Below are 18,923 nucleotides of genomic sequence, written 5' to 3'. Positions count from 1 at the left end.
CGCAACCTTTTTCTCTTAAATCTTGTATGCCTTTTCTGTGACCTCTTGTTGGGCTGCTCCTCCAGACCTAGAGGCAGAGCTTTGGCTGGCTAGTCCCTACCTTCAGATGGCAACATATCCTTCTGAAAAGCAGGGAAATTTGCCCCTCTCCTTCCCATCCTCCTAATAACCTCAGGCTAAAACTTCTAAATTCAGGCTACAGTATGGCTGGTCATTGAAAACTTAGCTTTCATCTCCCTCTAACATTTGAAGAAGGAAATACATGCACTGTAATCCCTGGATGAAAACTCAGTTTGACTAAACCCTACTTCTCCTGCTCCTCTAACCTGCTGCAATCGGAAGGGCTCCCCTTGGGAGTCTTTGGAATGTTGAAGTCTCTTGCAAGTGGCCTGGTGTTTGATGGGCAGATTTGAGTGCTAGAAGAATGTACTTGGTGATCATGAAATGGAAAATCCTTCTTTTCCTTTTCTTGCTCTTCTCGTGGAGATTTGCCTAAAATTAGAGGCATTAAACCAAACCAAATCCAAGTCTCTGGGGCTGTGTCTTTAGATCGCTTTGCCGGAGAAAGAGGATGAGACAGAAACAGAAGAGCCCTTGCAGTCGCTTGCCCTGGAAACTGTGAGAGCGCATGGCAGATGTTCTCCTTCTTGGATACACTAACACTGTTCCTCCTCCTGCCCCTTCCTGCATCTGAATGGCTCTTGGAACAGTCCTGCCAGGAGAGAAGTTAGCTACGTAGACAGCAGAGCTTGCTGCTTTAATTCACCTTTGCACCATCAGCAAATCAGGGGCCTATTTTTCTCCAGCATTTGGAGGTCCCAAAAGGGTATCTTCTTCACTCAGTTTAAGTATCAGACTTCACTTGTTCTCTGGAGTTTGAAACAAAATCTGTAGCACTGCCACCCTCCCAATCAGGGGAGGATGTAAGGGACAGCAAAGATGTAAATAGAGCCATTCTGGCTCTGGAGATCAAGATGAGGAAATCTTGATGAATTGTCACATTTTATCTAATTTTCAAAGAGCGTTTCTAAAAATACAGTACTGTTTATGTCAAGTTCCTCTGTACCGGAAACTTTGGTCGTCAGTGAGAGGTTCTCTCTCCTGCTGGAAGTCCCGATGTGTCAGATGTATTCGGGACCAAGGAGTTGTTCATGCTTCATTCCATCCTTGGGTTAAAAAATTTCCATGATCCTTGCCAATGAAGGTGACAGTGCTGTGACCAATTTAGTGGCATGACAGTTAGATACCCATGCTTTTCTGAACTGGAACCACCTTCATGAATTGTATTCCCATCTTGAGATGGCCAAGTGACTAGTCTTCTCTCTGGTGGTAAACTAGTACTTTATTAATGGAGAGCTTTTTGTAACCAAGGATCAGCCTCTCCCTAATGCAGGAGTGCTGCGTTACAGGACTTCTCTAATGTCACCTTTGGGGGTATCTATGAGCAAGCTTGTCAGCTAGAAGAAGCCCATATGATTCGATTGTCTTAAATTACATTCTTGTTCCCAGCAAAGAAGCTGAGACAACAGCTTCAAGACCCGCTTAGGAGGCTTCTCTCCAGAGAGGTCCTTGAATCACCTGTCCTACCCATGTGTTCTCACTTAAGCAGCCTTAGTCTTTCTAAGTCTCTGCTGACCCCAGACGGAAAAGGTGAGCTTTATCATCTGACCCAGAGGGACAGACGGCCTCTGAGTGCAGACATCTCTATCCGCCAGTACAGGAGAGTAGTTATGGCCCATCTCTTACTCCGGCTAAGAGACCTAAGAGGAAAGTTGCCCCTAAGAGGAGACAGGAAAGACCCGTTGCTCCTCCAAAGAAAAGAAGAAGAAAATTACATAGGATGGATCATTATGCAGCGGAAACTCGTCAGGACAAAGTAAGTTTATCTATTGTTCCAAAGCTTTGTGGCGGGCACGTCTGAGTTGAAGGTTTCCTCCAGTGCTTCAGTTCGAAAATTGGCTGGATACACGTTTTAGAAAAACTCTGGTGCCATGTCCTTGGGCTTGGAGTCCAGAAGAATCTGGTACTTCAGAGGTGAACACTGATATGAAGACTTCTTGAGCTTTTGCATGACAGAAAAAAAAAAAAAGGAGTCTTTGACTTTCTTCAGAGTTCATTGTCCCTAAACGGGTATTAACATTGAGGCTGGAGTGACTGTCCAGAGGGCTATTGGTTTTGCTTGCACTTATGCACAGAATTAGTCAATGGTTTGTGACCTTGGTTCTTGAGAATGACCCCACAAGGTAGCAGGAGGAGTCGGCAAAAACTATGTAGATTAGAATTCAATAGAAAGTTGACTTAGATTAGTGGTCTGTACTCTCAGAGATCAGAAACAATCTTAGAGTACAGGCAAGGCAATAACTGAGATAGAATGAAAGAAAAAAACAATGGGCAGAGTCGTGTGTTTTCTCATAATGACGTGAGTAATATTTACTCGTCCTGGTACACTCAGAAGAGCCTATGGTTACTACTTTCCTGAAACCTTCAAATACTTATGAGGCAATCTCTTATTTATAGTTGTCTGAACAGATCAGAAACTAAGAAGTAGTTTCGGGATTTTACCTGAATTGTCCTGATGAATCAAGGAAAACAAGACATTGCCAAGGACTGACATATGTTATGCGTTTGTTATTTCTTTATCTAGACAAGGATCTTGGAGGAGAGTGTGGTTTTCTCAGAAGCAAGTGCCGCTGAGCCCCACATCTGTTAGTCCCTTCACATTCCATTGCTCATCTCTTTCTGAAACTTTCAGTTCTAACTTATTCCTTGGGATAGGTTTTGAAATACTAATGCCTCCCATGAAGAAAAAAGGTCTATACCCGATTTCACTGATGAAACAATAGGAAGAAAGTTCTTGAATCCTCTGTGAAGGTACCAGTGGAAGATAACATTATGTGTTTGAGTAATAATGATATTCAGATCTCTTCTGATCTTATCCTGGTTATCTTAGGTAGATGTGTGTGATTGCCAGCTAAACTGCAAACTTCATCTAGAGTGCTCTCAAGGGTTTGTCTGATGTGAAGTTTCATATAAAAATCTTTCCGTTGCACAGTTAGAGATGAGATTGAGAAGGGAGACCTGTAGTGTGTGGGAGTGCTTGAGTTGTTAGACTTCCATCTGAAGAAAAATATGAGATGATTATGTTTCCTAGGCTTTGAAAATGTTCTTCAGAGAAGAAGTGAGTTTTTGTATTAGACTAAATAAGAAACGTTCTAGAAAAAACTCTGGTTCATTTTTTTTTTTTTTTCAGTTAGGGATCTTGTAAGTTCTCATTTCACTCAAAACTCGCTTGAAAAGAACTGATTGGAGGAACAGTAGCTTGATTCTTAGAAAACTTCTTCCATTAATCTATTGCTTTTAGAAGCTGACAATAGATTTCTTTGGGACATGTGATGGGTCCCATTAGTGATGTTCTTATTTGTTACCCTATGGGAGCTTATAATTTCATATAGCACTCTGTTCTTGCCTAAGTTTGGAGCCTAATGCAATTTTACACAGAGACAAGGGGCTTAAACCATCCATCCAACTTTCTGTTCACTCTCAAAACTCTTGAACTTAAAAGATGCTGTTGTTAAGGAATTTTCCAAAAAAATTGCCTTTTCTCTAAATGAATTTAATATTTCTATTTTTATATCCAAGAATCTTGAAAAGAATTGGATGAGGAGAGTTATTAATTATCTTGAAAAAGGTATGAAGTCCTTAGACCAGATTTCCATTAAAAATGGCAGGAAAATCTCCCCTTTAGACAAAGCTCTGCCACTGGGCCTGAAGTTTTCCTTCCAGAATGTTCTAATGGTAGACCATCTGTGGAAACTGAAAGGTCAAAAACCGAAACCACAAAAACAAAACCTGTGAGAACTAACTTGCTCTTTTTTCCAGATGACAAATCCTCTGAGGGAAATTGACAAAACTGTGGGACAGTTAATGGATGGACTGAAACAGCTCAAGCTGCATCGGTGTGTGAATGTCATCTTTGTTGGAGATCACGGTAAAGCTTTGTTTTTCTTTGCTAATAAGATAGATAAATAGATGCTTCTGAGGGTGTAAAGGAAAGGAACACTGGCACCCCCCAGAATCCAAGTTTCTATTTTTCACCGCCTTTTCCTTTTCTTCAGGATAGGGAAAGAAATCAGGTCATGATTCCAAACAACCTGAGATGACCCTGGGTTCTTTTAAATCAAAATCAGGGTCTTCTATATCTTTCTATTCTTTGCAGGAGAGGCCTCTCTTCAAAATCTGTCTCTTAAGGCAGGTGATTCACTTGTGATATTAAGGACTTGCTCTGTGAATCTGGCACATCAGGTGATAATCTCCCATCCTTGTGGACCACACCCCTCAAAGGAGCCCACAGATTTTGGGTGGTTGAAACATGCATGGGAATATGATAAGGAGGCAGAGAGACAGGGTCTTGTCAAAGAAGCCATGTACTACAAGTTCAGCCATTTCCCTAACTCACTGAAGAATTCAAAGCCAAAACCAGCGCCCTCTGTTGCAGCGGCAGCAGCTCAAGGAGCAGTTTTCTAAACATTTTATAACGTAGTAAAACTCATGACAGCTTCACTCTGAGGTGGAACCTTATAAGCACAGTATGATGATGGGGCCTATGGGACATTTTTATTTCATAGACATGCACACTGCTTTCCTGAACTACCCAATTGAAATAATGACCTTGGAATTCCTAACTGCTCCCTTTTAGTAGAGTTTGGAAGATGAAAACTTCATTGACTCTTTGGCAGTTCTGTTGAGAATAGCTGGTGAATCTTCCTAGTCAAAGCTGGGCTCTAGGTCTGAAATGTTCTAGAAGATCTCTGACAGACTGTGGGGAGAAAAGCTGTGGGGACTAACTTGCTCCCCTGAGGAGCCTGTTACCCCCTGTGAAATTATATTCTGTGAGTTTGGCTTAGTGGGGAGGACAGAACAGAGAATCTGGAGCATGTAACACAGCTGATTCAACTGAGTCGCCCAGATGTGTCAAGAGTATTTGCTCACATGCTGGAGGCAGGTGTCTAAGAAGTAGATTGTCCCAGTGAATCACATGCTGAAGCACTGTAAAAGTCATGGACAGAATAAAACTTTTTCTCAGTGTGCAGGCTTCTAAGTTTAGTAGATCCATTTGGTTTGGGGAAGCAACAGTCTCTCTCTCCAAAAAGGGTTTAGTGTTGTGGGGTGTGAGCTTTGAGGTCAGAATGAATTTCAGCAAAGCTCAAATTGCATCTTGCCACTATTTGATGCTATACAAGTTCTGGGGCCTCTTGAAGTGTGAGCTCCTCATCTGAAGATGGAGAACACTGACTCTAACCATGCCAAGTTGGTCTGGAGGTGGAATGTGTGGCAATGCCAGAGAAGCAAACTTGCCCTCTGAACTTTGAAAGCAAGGGAGGTCATGCACCCTGGGAGCGGCATCAGTGACTCCCTAGAATGTAACAAGTTGAACACCCCTCCAGTCCTCCATTTATATCTATTTGGAGACTTTCCATCCTTGGGCTAAGATTGAGGTAGTTGAGGTTTTTTTTTGCTTGTTTGTTTTAAAATTTTCTTCCTGAGAGTTTTGAGTGTTAAAGGAAATGATATATAACCCTTATGCTATGTTGAGATTTGTTTTTCTCTCTTTCTTCCTTCTAATTTATATTTAAGAAAGGATACAGGATATGGATCTGGAATTACAGGAGGTTATCATTTGAATTTTACTAGGTTTGGGCCACACTGGGCTTTATTTCTTTAGTTTAAAACCTTAGGAAGGGGCTGGGGTGGTAGCTCAGTAGTAGAGGGTTCACCTAGCACATATGAGGCACTGGGTTTGATCCTCAGCACCACATAAAAATAAATAAATAAAATAAAGGTATTGTGTCCATCTATAACTAAAAAAAAATTCAAAAATAAAAATAAATAAAATAAAACCTTAGGAAGCCTTTACGGAATCACCTATTTCCCTCTTAGAGAATATGCATATCATGGATTGTGTAAAGCAATCAAGTAGTTTCCCCTTATCCAAGGAAAGTATGTTCCAAGAGCCCCAGTGGATACCTAATACTGTGAATAATACAAAACCCTGTATATGTCATGCTTTGTAGCAGCCAGTGATACATACATAATTACAATAAAGTTTAGTTTATAAATTAGACACAATAAGAAATTAACAATAAAAACTAGTAATAAAATACAACAACTAGGAGAATACAATGTAATAAAATTTATATGAATGTTGCCTCTTTCTTTCAACTAGCATGGGGTGGAGAGCATATATAATGTGGATACGCTGGGACAAAGGGATGATTCGTGTCCTGGGCAGTTTAGAGCAGAAAGGCATGAGATTTCATCATTGCATTCAGAATGGCAATTTAAAATTTACAAATTGTTTACTTTTGGAATTTTCCATTAATATTTTTGGACTATTATTTACCATGGGTAATAGAAACCATGGGAAAAAAAAAATAAAAAAAAAAAGAAACCATGGAAAGCAAAACTGGATGTGGAGGGACTACTGTCTATTAAACCTTCATGAAATTTCCATGTCATAAATTCCCAAAAGGCAAATAAAGGTCTCTACTAGATGCCTTCAGCTTATGATTCCACGTTTGTTTTTATTATTTTAAAAATATTGATCAAGAAACTTTCCTTGATGGAGGGAAGAAAAGAAATTTTGAGGTGGGAGAAAGAACATTGTTTGGTTAAAAACAATTCCTTATCTAGACCCTTTCTGTGCTCTAGTTGCTAGTTTTCAGTTCTAATTACACTGTTTACAACTTGTTTTCAGAATTATTTTGTTTTTCAGTTTGGGTGGTCATTGGAGCTGACATTTTCCTTTCTCATCTCTTGTTGCCAGTATTGTTTTGTCAGTAACATCCAAGGCCACCAGAGGAGACAGAGTGAGGGCTGGTGATTATGTGCTTAAGATAGCAGATGCATGAGAGAGGGGGATGGGGAGGGTGAGACAGAGAGAGAGGGAGGGGGGAAGGGAGGGAGATTGGGGGGGGGCGAGGGGTGGGGAGTGAGCTGGAGAAAGACATTTGGTAAAAGAGACACAGAACTGTGTATTCCAGTTATTTATACCACCCCCAGCTGGGAAGAGTTTGAAGAAATCTATGTATATATTTTAAGAATAGATCTTTTTCATAATGACTTTAAATTGTTTGTTTTTTAAAAACATGATTAGTTCCTTTGTCTTGATGTTCTTGCTCAATGACTTAAATGATTACTGAGATGATGCATTTTCAATCTTCTGGTGCTTGCAAGATGATATGGCTAAATCAAAGTCCAGTGAAAGGTTACCCAGAGAGCCATTGAAAAGCTGAAAGTCAGCTTCAGGATCTCAACTGTGAGGGTTCCTCCCGTTAAGAACTAAATAAAGTGAGGCTTGGATGTCATCTTGAGAGTCTGACACTTTTAAGATTTTAGTTTTAATATTGCCTGAAAATGCTTTTCCCCCCTTGCTTATAGGTATGGAAGATGTTACATGTGATAGAACTGAGTTCCTGAGTAATTACCTGACCAATGTGGATGATATTACTTTAGTGCCTGGAACTCTAGGAAGAATTCGATCCAAATTTAGCAACAATGCTAAATGTAAGTTGATGCTTAAAATGCTCCGTGGTTAGAGTGATAATACAGTGGACTGGGTAAAGGTTTGTTTTCTGGAGCTGGAACACTTTGGCAAAAATCCTAGCTCTGCTCCTGCTTAGCTGAGTGACCTTGGGTATGTCATTTAAATCCTAAACCTAAGTTTTTTTTTCCCCCTCTGATATGGGGAAAATGGGGATGATAAATGACAGTAGCTATTTACAGAGTTGTGGTAATTAATCTATGTATATTGTTCAGAGTAGTTCCTGGCACAGACTAGTATTATGTAAATATTTACTCTTATTTTTATCATGTAGAAATTTAACTTAATTTGAGGCATGTTTATAACCATAACTTTCTGTTTACAAGAAAAGAGTTTTTCAGCATTAAGTTCAAGCTAGCTCCTTAGCTAAAACTAGAGTCTACAGAGAACCACTTTTGGACACTGAAAGTTTCTAACCACGTGGAAGGGGGCTCTTCCCCTTTGTCAAAGTGATTGGTGGAACCCAGGAGGGGAAAATATTAAGCCCTTGGGACTGGCAACTGTTTTGAAAGATTGGCAGTGAAATTAACAGGAATAATTTTGTGACTTGGGCTTTACATGTCAAGTGATGATATGCCACTAAAGACTTTTAAATTTGTGCACTAAGACATTTAGGTGCTGCCCACCTAGGTTTTGAGAAGTCTATAGTTTTATTGGAGACATGGCTGATTTTGAAAAAAGAACATTTTTGGAGTTTTCAAGCCTTGGTAATAAGAAACCATTGACACCAAGGTTAAAGTTTTAGAAAATTAAATGTTTTTTTTCCCAAATTATGTTCCTGAGTCAACACATTTGGGAAATTTCCAAGGTCAGTTCCAAGCAAGGTTGTGAAATAAACAAAACATTGGTGTTTCTTGCTTCTTCTTTCCTTGTCCTTTCTTGTCCCACACAGCCTCCTGTCTTTGCTCACTTGAGATAGGTGGGCTGTTGGTATAGACTAGATGCAAGCAGTTTATGGGTACCTCTTGAATTTAGTATTTGCTTTTTGCTTAGGTAAGAAAGAGTATGTCTGTTTTAAAAGATATTTTTGATATCTGAAAATATAATAGGGAGGTTGTTTAGGGGAAAGAGGGACTTTCCTTGGGAAGTGTGAAATCATAACTATCCAAAATGAAATGCTTTACGCTCTACAAAACATTATCATATGTGACTTCATTGGGAGAGACAGGAAAGCAGGGTAGCAAAAGGCAAAAATGGTGTCCACATGTCCAGGTTCAAACCTTAGCTCTGCCAGGGACTCACTGGGTAATGTCGGGCAAGCTTCTTTAACACTCTGTGCCTTGGCTTTCTGATCTGTAAATTACAGACTGTGGGAAAGACTAAATGAGACATTATGTATATATAACTGACACTGGTGTAACGTGCACTAGCAAATTGTCAAAGCTAAGGAAGGGTTAATCATGATGGTGGTTTAATTGCATCCTTATTTTAGCTGACTATGTACACAATTTTATTTAATCCTTTTAATAGTCCTGTGTGATATGTATTATTATCTTCTTTGTAGGCAGTACAAGTGAATGATCAGAGAGGGGTGAAGGAGCTGGCTCAGAGGACAGTTAGTAAGTGGCAAGCTGGGACAGAAACCCAGATTTGCCTATTCTTAATCACTACCCTTTGTTCATACAAGTGGGACTTGGTGGCATACAAAGATGAGGAGGTCAGGATTGAAGGACTGGTGTCTCAAACATGGACTTGGGTATTTGTTATTTTCTAGTAATTCTCTGGAATGTATCTGAGTACAAGATTGCCCCATGCTATTTATTTCTCTTCATTATCAAAGAATATGAACTTGCTCTGGCCTCTTTGAGGACTGTGGTTTGTGAGGCTCAAAAGTGTAGAGATTTAAAGATGGCTTTGTCAATCTGGCTGCCTGGGCATCCGAGTGTGCGGCCTCCTCTACCTTCCAAAGCTGGTTGGCTTAGTGAGGATCTGAAAGCATCTCCCTCCTGGGGTGATTATGGACAACCAGAGAGAAAGCCCTTCCAAAGCTCTTCTAGAGTGACAGGCACGTGGTATGAACTCAAGTTGGGTTAGCCATTATTGTTATCATTTTCACTTTCCATTAAAAGATGCAACTAAAATTTAACCCCGATTTAAATAGGATGGACTGCACATTTTAGTTTTGGATTCATGGCTTTAGAACAAAGATTCCGAAAGTAGTTTTTGAAGTGTATGTATTTATACTTCAAGGCAACATGTATTTCCAGCAATATGAACAGACATATTTTAATATTTATTAATAAATATTTACTGAGTGCCTACTGTGTACCAGGCTCTGGGGATTGCAGCAGCCAGTGATACGCATACTGACATTTAGATGGCAGGGACGGCTGCACCATGACAGTGGGCATCTCTCCTGAATGCTGTTTTCCATTTTTTGCTGATTCTATAATGACATACTGCACCAAATTTTTGGAAAACAAAACAAAATCCAAACAACCTACAATCTCCTCTTTCTCCCCACAATCCCCCCAAAAGAGGACATTCAGATAATATAATCCTGTTTATACACAGCCATCATTTACATAGTTTTGCTTTTAGCTGGTTCAGAGTATTGACTAAAATAGCCTTTGTTTGCTGGTAATGAAAAACAAGAAGATGCATATGTGTGTGCCCATGACCGGAAAGAAACAGCCCCTATGTAATTAGGCTCATAATATTACCATGAAAACAAAATTCCCTTTAAATATATAACTCAATGGATCAGAAGATTCATTTTAAACAGAGTGGTGACTTGTTTCAAAGACCTGCAGATAAATAGGAAGTTGTGTTGAAAGCCCCAATGCTCAGTTTAGTTCCTGACATTAAATTGAAAATAAACTAAGTCTCTGCTTCAGAGGAACCATTTTGGGCAACTTGGGAGAAATTTACCTAGCAGTATCCTGGTGCTATGAAACGAGGAATTTCCTTCCAGAAGAGAAGACCTGGACCAACAGACAAGTTTGCTATAGGATTTGTTTCATTTGTTTAATTGCATTTTACTGACTGAAATATGAAACCCCACATAATTATATATACGTTTAAAATAAACTATTAAAGTGATAGTCCTTCTGGGATAAAGAATTGAATATCCTGCAAGTAAATATTGTCATGTTTTTTGAAATCTTTCTCCCTCTCTCTTTGCACAGATGACCCCAAAGTCATTATTGCTAACCTCACGGTAAGTGTTGGAAGCCACCAGGGCTCTGCTCTTCAAGCGCTTTTCTTCCATGATCATCCCCCACTGTGGGTTGGAGGAACAGCTTCCTCACTTCCCTGCCATCTTCTGTATTTGTTGCCCTGAGAGCCTTCAAAACTTCTGGCCTGGGGTCAACTGCAGGCCCCAGAATGGTCTTGGCAATTATGAAAACTGAGACTGTTGGATCCTTCCATTAGAACTGATAAGTCTTCATTCACCATTAATCAAATCTTTACTTTCTCTGAAACAGATCTGCCCACCATCTGGATCCATTGTTCCCTGATTCAGGGCAGAGACCCTTAAAGCACTAGCAACTTTCCTCAGACAGAACTATGTGTATCACACCTCCCTTTCTCTACCCCTTGACTTGAAGCAGTTGGGAAAGGCCTTAGGGTCTGAGCTGCTCTCAGTTAGGCTCATCCTGAGTCAGGAATGTGTCTTCCAAATTCCTCCCTCCCCTCTAATAGCCTGCTGTACTATCTCCAAAGCTAACCAACTCCCTTTAAACTTATTTATTTTCAGTGTATATTATTTGATAGGGGGTAACAAATTCCACTTATTCACGAACCACTCTTTTGTTGAGCTTAAAACTGCCTTCAACTTTTAAGGGAGAGAACACCTAGGATTTCTTCTAGAAGAAAATGACCAATGTTCATTTTTATTTCAGTGTAAAAAACCAGATCAGCACTTTAAGCCTTATATGAAACAGCACCTTCCCAAACGCTTGCATTATGCCAACAACCGAAGAATTGAGGATATCCATCTCTTGGTGGACCGCAGGTGGCACGTTGCAAGGTAACTTGGGGGCGCCGGCTGTCTCTGTTTCTTATCTTTGAGGCCATCTCTTTGGCAACTGGAAATAATTTAAGGTTCTTGGTCATTATTAAAAGAAATAGTTGGACTCATCTCAGTTAAGGGCTGAGATGACGCATCTCCTCGTTCTGGGTGTCAGTGTGTTTGTGTCCCTTTGGAGTGTCTTCATGCACATATGTGCATGTGTGTATGCTTGTATCCAATTTTGAATTGATATTTTAGCCTTTGTTTTTATTATTTGAACCAGTCAAAATTATAACTTGGACCTTGTCCTTGGACCCAGGATGGATGTGATCTTGGTTGATGAGACTTCGCCTATAGCAGTGTTTATGGAGGACTTCAGGAAATGTGAATCTAAAAACCTATTATTGTGAATGTGTTTTACATTGCTTTATTTCCCATGTTTGCCTTCTTTCAAATATTAATGAAGTCTTGCTTTTGAATCTGGTGTAGGACATCTGGAGGCTCAGACAGTTTTAAAGAATTAATTGCTGAAAGTTGGTTCATTTTCAACCAGCCCTGGAGGCAGCCATAATCCACACCCTCTTCCTTTAACTTTTCCCTTAAGAACAGTGCTGTGAATCTGTCTGCAGCAATGACAAAATAGCTATGACATGCATCCTACCTAGGTTCTCTACTCCGTTTACAAAGGAGACTAGATAATGACAAATTGGTTCCCTAGGAACTTGTATCAATAGAGAATACTTAGAAAGACGTGTGGCAAACACATAAAGGTCCTACTGTAATCTGAAGGGGTTGATAGAGTTAAATATGTGGGGTTATTAAGAGATATATGTGAATGTCAGAAATTATTGAAATCATGTAGAACAGACATGAGGAGTTAGAAGCATTACAGAGATGTGTCCAAAATGGCTTGGTTATACCCTGTGCAGGACCTTTTATGTATGGGGTGACTTGGGGGGAAGAGAGAAAATTTGATGCAGTTGTCAGGTTTATATGAAGAAGAGCATATGGGGGTTGAGCAGATGTTATGTGAAAGATGATGACAGCTGTTCAAATTAACATAGACCTAAGCCAGGCATTTTATTTTTTTATTTTTATTTTTTTTAAAGTCATGGGTGGAGACAAGGGGAGTATTTTGCCCCCCATTTGGCAATGCCTGAGCATTATTTTTTTAAGAGAGAGAGAGAATTTTAATATTTATTTTTTAGTTTTCAGCGGACACAACATCTTCGTTTGTATGTGGTGCTGAGGATCGAACCCAGGCCACACGCATGCCAGGCAAGCGCGCTACCGCTTGAGCCACATCCCCAGCCCCAGGCATTTTAATTAGCAGTAAATCTTTTTAATATTAACTCTTTCATGGCTGGGTTACATATGCACATATGTTATTACCATCCCAACTTCAAGGTGCTATTTGCTAAGGATGGATACACTTTTGATAGATTTCTTTATTTTCCCCAAGTACTTTGCTTCAGTGCTATGTGCCCTGTAGGTATTAGGAATACTCATATTAATAAACATAAACTTTATTTGGAAAAGGATCTTATGACACTTATGTAAAAGGTGAATTCGTGTTACAAGGGGAAAGATTAATGAGCTTGACGTCTTGAGAGCAGTTTTTCATTTTCTATTTCTTTGTTTTCTTTAAAAATTTTTTTTTGTAGTTGTAGATGGACAGCATGCCTTTGCTCTATTTGTTTATTTTTTATGTGGTACTAAGGATGGAACCCAGTGCCTCACACATGCTAGGCAAGTACTCTGCCACTGAGCTACAGCCCCAGCTCCCCCATTTTCTATTTCTAAGAAGAGATATTGTGTAGGATTTTGTTAGATGTCACCATCAGAGTTCATCTGACTCTCAATTGTACAATTATACTCTAGTTGTAGTGTACTTAGAGGCAAATTTGCATACAATCCTTTTACAGAATCCAGAACTCAAAGCATTGATGAAATATCTCATATTTTTAAAGAGCCTACTGTGTGGTGGCATGTGGTCCCACAGGGAAAGTCTTAACACTCTGAAGGCTAGTGAGGCACATGGGCAGGCAGAGCATTACCCAGGATAAGTGTTCTGCGAGGATCTACAAGGAGGGTACTGATTCTGTTCAAAGGTCTCCATTGATTGTGGGGTGACTGTCAAGGCAAGGATGCTTGGAGAAATGAAGAGAAGTATCTTGTCATCACCACAGGAATGATGCAATCAAAACAGAGACAAACGGGCTTTCAAAAGCCCCTTCTCAGAGATCCTCTGTATCCTGAAAATGGCTTTTTATCAGAGTGATTTCAGGAGAAATCCTGACTGATGATAAAATTGTTTCAATATAGGAAACCTCTGGATGTTTATAAGAAACCATCAGGAAAATGTTTTTTCCAGGGGGACCATGGATTTGATAACAAAGTCAACAGCATGCAGGTAGGATCTCAGAACTGTGCGCTGACGTTGCGTTTTGTTTTAGCCATTGTTGGGAGGGATGGGAGTGGAGAGGTGAGTGACATCTTGTTGTGGCATTCATACATAGAGCAAGGCTTGCTACTGAATGGCAGGAGTGGTTAATTGTTTCTGTTTGTTTTCTTTTCTTTTGGAAGACCGTTTTTGTAGGTTATGGCCCAACGTTTAAGTACAAGACTAAAGTGCCTCCGTTTGAAAACATTGAACTTTACAATGTCATGTGTGGTAAGTCACTCATTAAATCAAAACCAGGGACGCCATCTTTAGTTCATGTACGAACTTCCTGAATGTCAGAGAAAGAAACGAGATGTCTCTTCTAAGACCACCTCTGCTTTTCGGAAAAAAAAAAATGTAGTAACTTGCTCATTGGTTCAGAGGACAGAATGTCATCCCTTCTAAGGCGTCTTTGTCTCCCTTCAACAGTTGACTAGCAGGGAGTTTTCACAGTGTTGCTGTTGGCAGCCTCTGGCTGATCCAACATAGCATTACAGTTTGACACTGCTGGTCAGAGACCTGATGAAGCAAGAGTTGGGCATGGAGCTTTCCCCACCTCTCTCTCTCACATTGCAGCCCCGTTAAAATCTTGCCAGCTTGCATCCTGGCCAGCTATTTATGTGCTCCTAATTATTTTTCTTCCTTGAGCTTCTAGTTGCTGAATGAGGACAACTTTTCCTATTTAGTAAGGGAGTGCCAGTCTGGTGGTTAGAGGGGGAGTCTGTAAGTCGGGTCTCCTGGGTTCTTTTCCCATCTTGGCTGCTCGCTCTTCCCTGTCCTGCCTCCCAGCTCAGGCAAGTCAGTCACTGTGTGCCCACTTGGCAACCATTCACTTGCTGTGAAATCATCCTGTTGGTGTAACAGTGGCACTTCAAGGCACCAGGCCAGAGCCTCCTCTTGTCCCCACATTTGTGTGGAGTGTATTAGAGGACAGACCTATGGTTATTTATTGATTATAAGTCTTATTTTGGATGAAAAAGTCCCAGAGAAGTACAGAAAGGCAGTGATATGGAAGCTGAGAGTCCTTGAAGTGTCACACCTATCACACACACATAGGCAATAGCTGTGTAAGACCCTCTTCCTCCACTCTTGTTTTGGGCAGTGCCTCTCTCTATTCATGGTCAAGTGAGGAGCATGGCTATTTCAGGAAGCTGTGGCAAGACATGGTGAGGACAGAATGGTTTTGGGGGTATGTCAGGGATGCTTGCTACCTAAATTTGGTGTTACTCAATTTTGATTTGTGTTTGGGAGTTTACATACCATTGGAGGTGAAAGGTTTTGATTCTTATTATATATCATCCGAAAACATTTAAGAAGCTCCTGGTTCCTTTTCTCTCTTTGCATCAGATCTCCTGGGATTGAAGCCAGCTCCTAACAATGGAACCCATGGGAGTTTGAATCACCTCCTGCGTGTTAATACCTTCAGGCCAACCATGCCAGAGGAAGTTACCCGACCAAATTATCCAGGGATTATGTACCTTCAGTCTGATTTTGACCTGGGCTGCACCTGTGATGATAAGGTAGAGCCAAAGGTAGAAATAACCTTTATATTTATCACTGAGGAGCTGGTGGGGTTTGTTTGTAATAGCATGTTCAGTGGAACTTTCTGTGATGATGAAAATAGTTTCTCTCTTTGCTGTCCAAAGTAGAGCCACTAGATGGTGTGATCAAGAGATTTTAATTTTCTTATTTAAAATTTAAATTTAAGGATCCAGCAGTGGCTCATTACTACCAGAACACAGACAGAAAATGAAGAATAAAAAATGTTATTCTATGCATAAATCCCAACCAAAAGTTTTCTTTTCTTCAGCCATGGATTACATATCGATCAGTCATGATCCTGGCAGGAAACAGGTGGCCAAGATAAAGAGGTTTTGAAAGACACTTTGAAAAGATTGTTTCAATCGTGTTTAATGAGAGAACTATTTACAGAGGCTGGGCAGGGTAGATGGAAGTCAATGAGGAATGGTAAGGTGCTCCGGGGTAGGAGGATAGATCCAGACCCTGAAAAGTGAGGGGTGGGGGCAAGTTATCAGAACAGAGAGACCTGGGTAGGAAGGAACTATTAGATTTATTAGCTGAGTCCAGGTAGTACATTGCATCTTGGTTGGGAGGGAGACAGGGAATAATACCCTCCTTTCTCTCTCCTTTACTCCCCTACACATGTCTCCCATTGGTAGAGTCCAACAGGAAACCAGAGGGCAAGTTTGCCTTTTGATACAGTCCCCAGAGGTCAGCCTCCCAGGACACAGAGTGGGGTGGGGAAAGGTGCAACACCAATGAGGCAGTATTGTTGCTACAGAGACTACCATCATTCCATGTTTGAACAGTGTTTGAAAACCAAACAAACTAAAATGCTAGGCAATAATTTGCTTATTGACATTTATATTGATCAAAGACCAATATAGCAGCCAACCAGTGCTTCTAGCAGCAGGAATCAACCAATGCTACCACATGCAACTGACACAATGCCAGCCCAAAGCAAGGCAATCTGGCATATTTGTATGTGTGGTGTTTTGGTAACTATATGTATGATATTTTTTTCAGCTTTAGAAAAATGTAAAATATTTCTCCTATTGCCTAGTCTCCATCTCCTTCTACTTGCTTCCTTTCAGGATTCCTGGGGGTCCAAGGAGCCACATTTGGAGGTTCCCTACTGTAGGAGTTCAGTTTGCTTGTCTTCCTCATTTCCCCATTTTAATCTTCTTCCCATTTTTTTTCTCTTGACAAGAACCAAAGAGACTAGTTATAACAAGGCAGGAAATCTCAGAGCTCAGTTTAGAGGAGTCATTGCCAAAGTCAACAGGAAGTCATCTCGTGAGGTGAGGTGGAGGCCAGATACAGGTTTACAGGAATCAATTGGTTGCCTCTTGTTTTCTGAATTATCTGTCTTCTGAGAAGAAGGAGACTGTTGGATATCTTTTCAAACTGTTTCAGAAAAATTCTGCTTTGTCTTAGTCTATGGCTTTCTCCAAAAGACTACCTTCTTCCTCTAAGACATCCAGACATATTGAAAAAAAAATGTAAAGAATTAAAAAAGTGAATACCTAAGTACACAAATCATAAGAGAGAAAACTTTACAGGTTCAGTGGAAGTTCCATGCTTCCCTCCCCATCCTAACTCCTTCCTGCCCAGAGTTTACTGGTGTCCTGAATGTAGTGTGTATATTTCTAATGCATGTGTCTGTACGTTTATTTTATTTATATATATATATATATATATATATATATATCTCAAATAATATATGATGTAATCTTTAGTATGTTTCCAAAGATGATTTATGTGTATTTTGCATAGTATAAATTTTTATATGAATGCTATTATACTATTTGAACCCTGTAATTATTTTATTTATCATTGTTGTTTTCATAAAGAATCAGTGAACATTTATTTATAATCCACTGTACATGAAATACCTTTTAAATGTTATCATTATGATTTTGAGATAGATTTACGTGTATTAATATATTGTTAGCTCACTCATTTTTACTACTTATAGTTTTATTTAATTGTAAAAATGTATCATACTGATTTCATTGATTTTCCTATTTGAGAACGCTTGGTAATTTCAAATGTTACTCTTATGAATGATGCTGCAACAAATGTTATTGTAAATGTATTTTGGACATTTAAGCTTAAATGTCTCTAGGATATATATATAGTGGAAGGTAGAGTCACTGACCAATTATGTTTTAGAATTGTTGACTTATTAATTTTTAGTTCTGGAGAAAGCAATTTCATCCATTAGTTTGGAAATTATTTTAGTGTACCTAAGGATTAATCTGAAATACTGAGGCACTATTATAATTAATTATATATATTTTTGTATGCCCAGGTAAACATCATTACCAACATGGGAAGTTGGTACATGATTTCCCACAGCTTTAAGGAAAGGAAACAGTCATGGAGAGATTAAAGAAGGTGCTCATAGACACAGAACCACTAGGAAGTAGAGATTAGAATGTCAAAACAGAAATTCCTCAGAGTAGTTTATGATATTAACAGAGTTTAAGATGCAGGCAGTATCAAATAGACAGAGGGTACAGGAAAGAATGAACATTTCTGACTTGCTTTTTTCCCCCCCGCTTTTCTGGTATTCACTCATGAAGAACAAGCTGGATGAACTCAATAAACGCCTTCATACAAAAGGGTCCACAGAAGGTAAGGGGTTGGTTAAAAAAAAAATTATATAAGGTTTATTTTCTAGTATGAAAAAATTGAAGACTTCTATTTGCTTCATAGTATAAGAACACTATTTAAAAAATTCCTACTTGTATTGCAAAGTGATTTTTATATCCATCTGATGAAGGGTGTTGGTTTATTCTGTGTGCTTAAGATGCCAGCTGTGAGATAGAAAATTGTGACTTGATTTTTCATTTTCTTCAATTGCTTCCAAGTCCCCCGCCCCAATCAGATAATCCACTGTGTATCTGATGGGTTTCAAGGGAAGGTGCTAATGGGGACTCCTATACAAGGAATGGTAGTCACAATTATAAATGAGCAGCTGGTTTCTATGCTGAAGCTCACCTACCTAGAGTGTCAGTGTATATGTTGTAGGGAAAGAGATACAGGGGAATCAAATCAGAACTCCCCTTTCAAATAAAGGATTATCTTGAGGCCTGACTTCAATCTCCTCCTATCTTATCCTGCCATCATGTATAACATACATCGATAACAAACATGTATTAATAAACTTTTTCAAACTTGAGATATGATAAAAAAAAAACTCAGTGATTTTTGTCAGGAAAGACACACAAGATTGGGAGCAGTGGTGTATGCCTATAATCCCAGCAACTGGGGAGACTGAGGCAGGAGGATTGCAAATTCAAAGCCTGCCTTGGCAACTTAGCAAAACCCTGTCTCAGAATAAAAAATAAAAAGGGTGAAGGCTGGATGTGGCTCAATCGTAAAGTGCCCCTGGGTTC

General features: G+C 39.7%; 1 protein-coding gene across 1 annotated transcript in view; it reads left to right on the top strand.

The window, feature by feature from the left end:
- Positions 1–18,923, top strand: part of ENPP2 (ectonucleotide pyrophosphatase/phosphodiesterase 2) — a 115,589-nt gene that overhangs the window by 75,180 nt on the left and 21,486 nt on the right. Inside the window, 8 exon segments of the mRNA XM_081266480.1 lie at positions 3,880–3,988; positions 7,438–7,563; positions 10,729–10,760; positions 11,446–11,573; positions 13,881–13,968; positions 14,142–14,229; positions 15,346–15,530; positions 18,108–18,159. Of these exon segments, the coding sequence (XP_081122606.1) occupies positions 3,880–3,988; positions 7,438–7,563; positions 10,729–10,760; positions 11,446–11,573; positions 13,881–13,968; positions 14,142–14,229; positions 15,346–15,530; positions 18,108–18,159 (808 nt within the window).

The sequence above is a fragment of the Spermophilus citellus genome, assembly GCF_964194105.1.
Source record: "Spermophilus citellus genome assembly, chromosome: 14".
Classification (NCBI taxonomy): Eukaryota; Metazoa; Chordata; class Mammalia; order Rodentia; family Sciuridae; genus Spermophilus; species Spermophilus citellus.
This window is presented reverse-complemented; position numbering and strand designations above follow the sequence as displayed.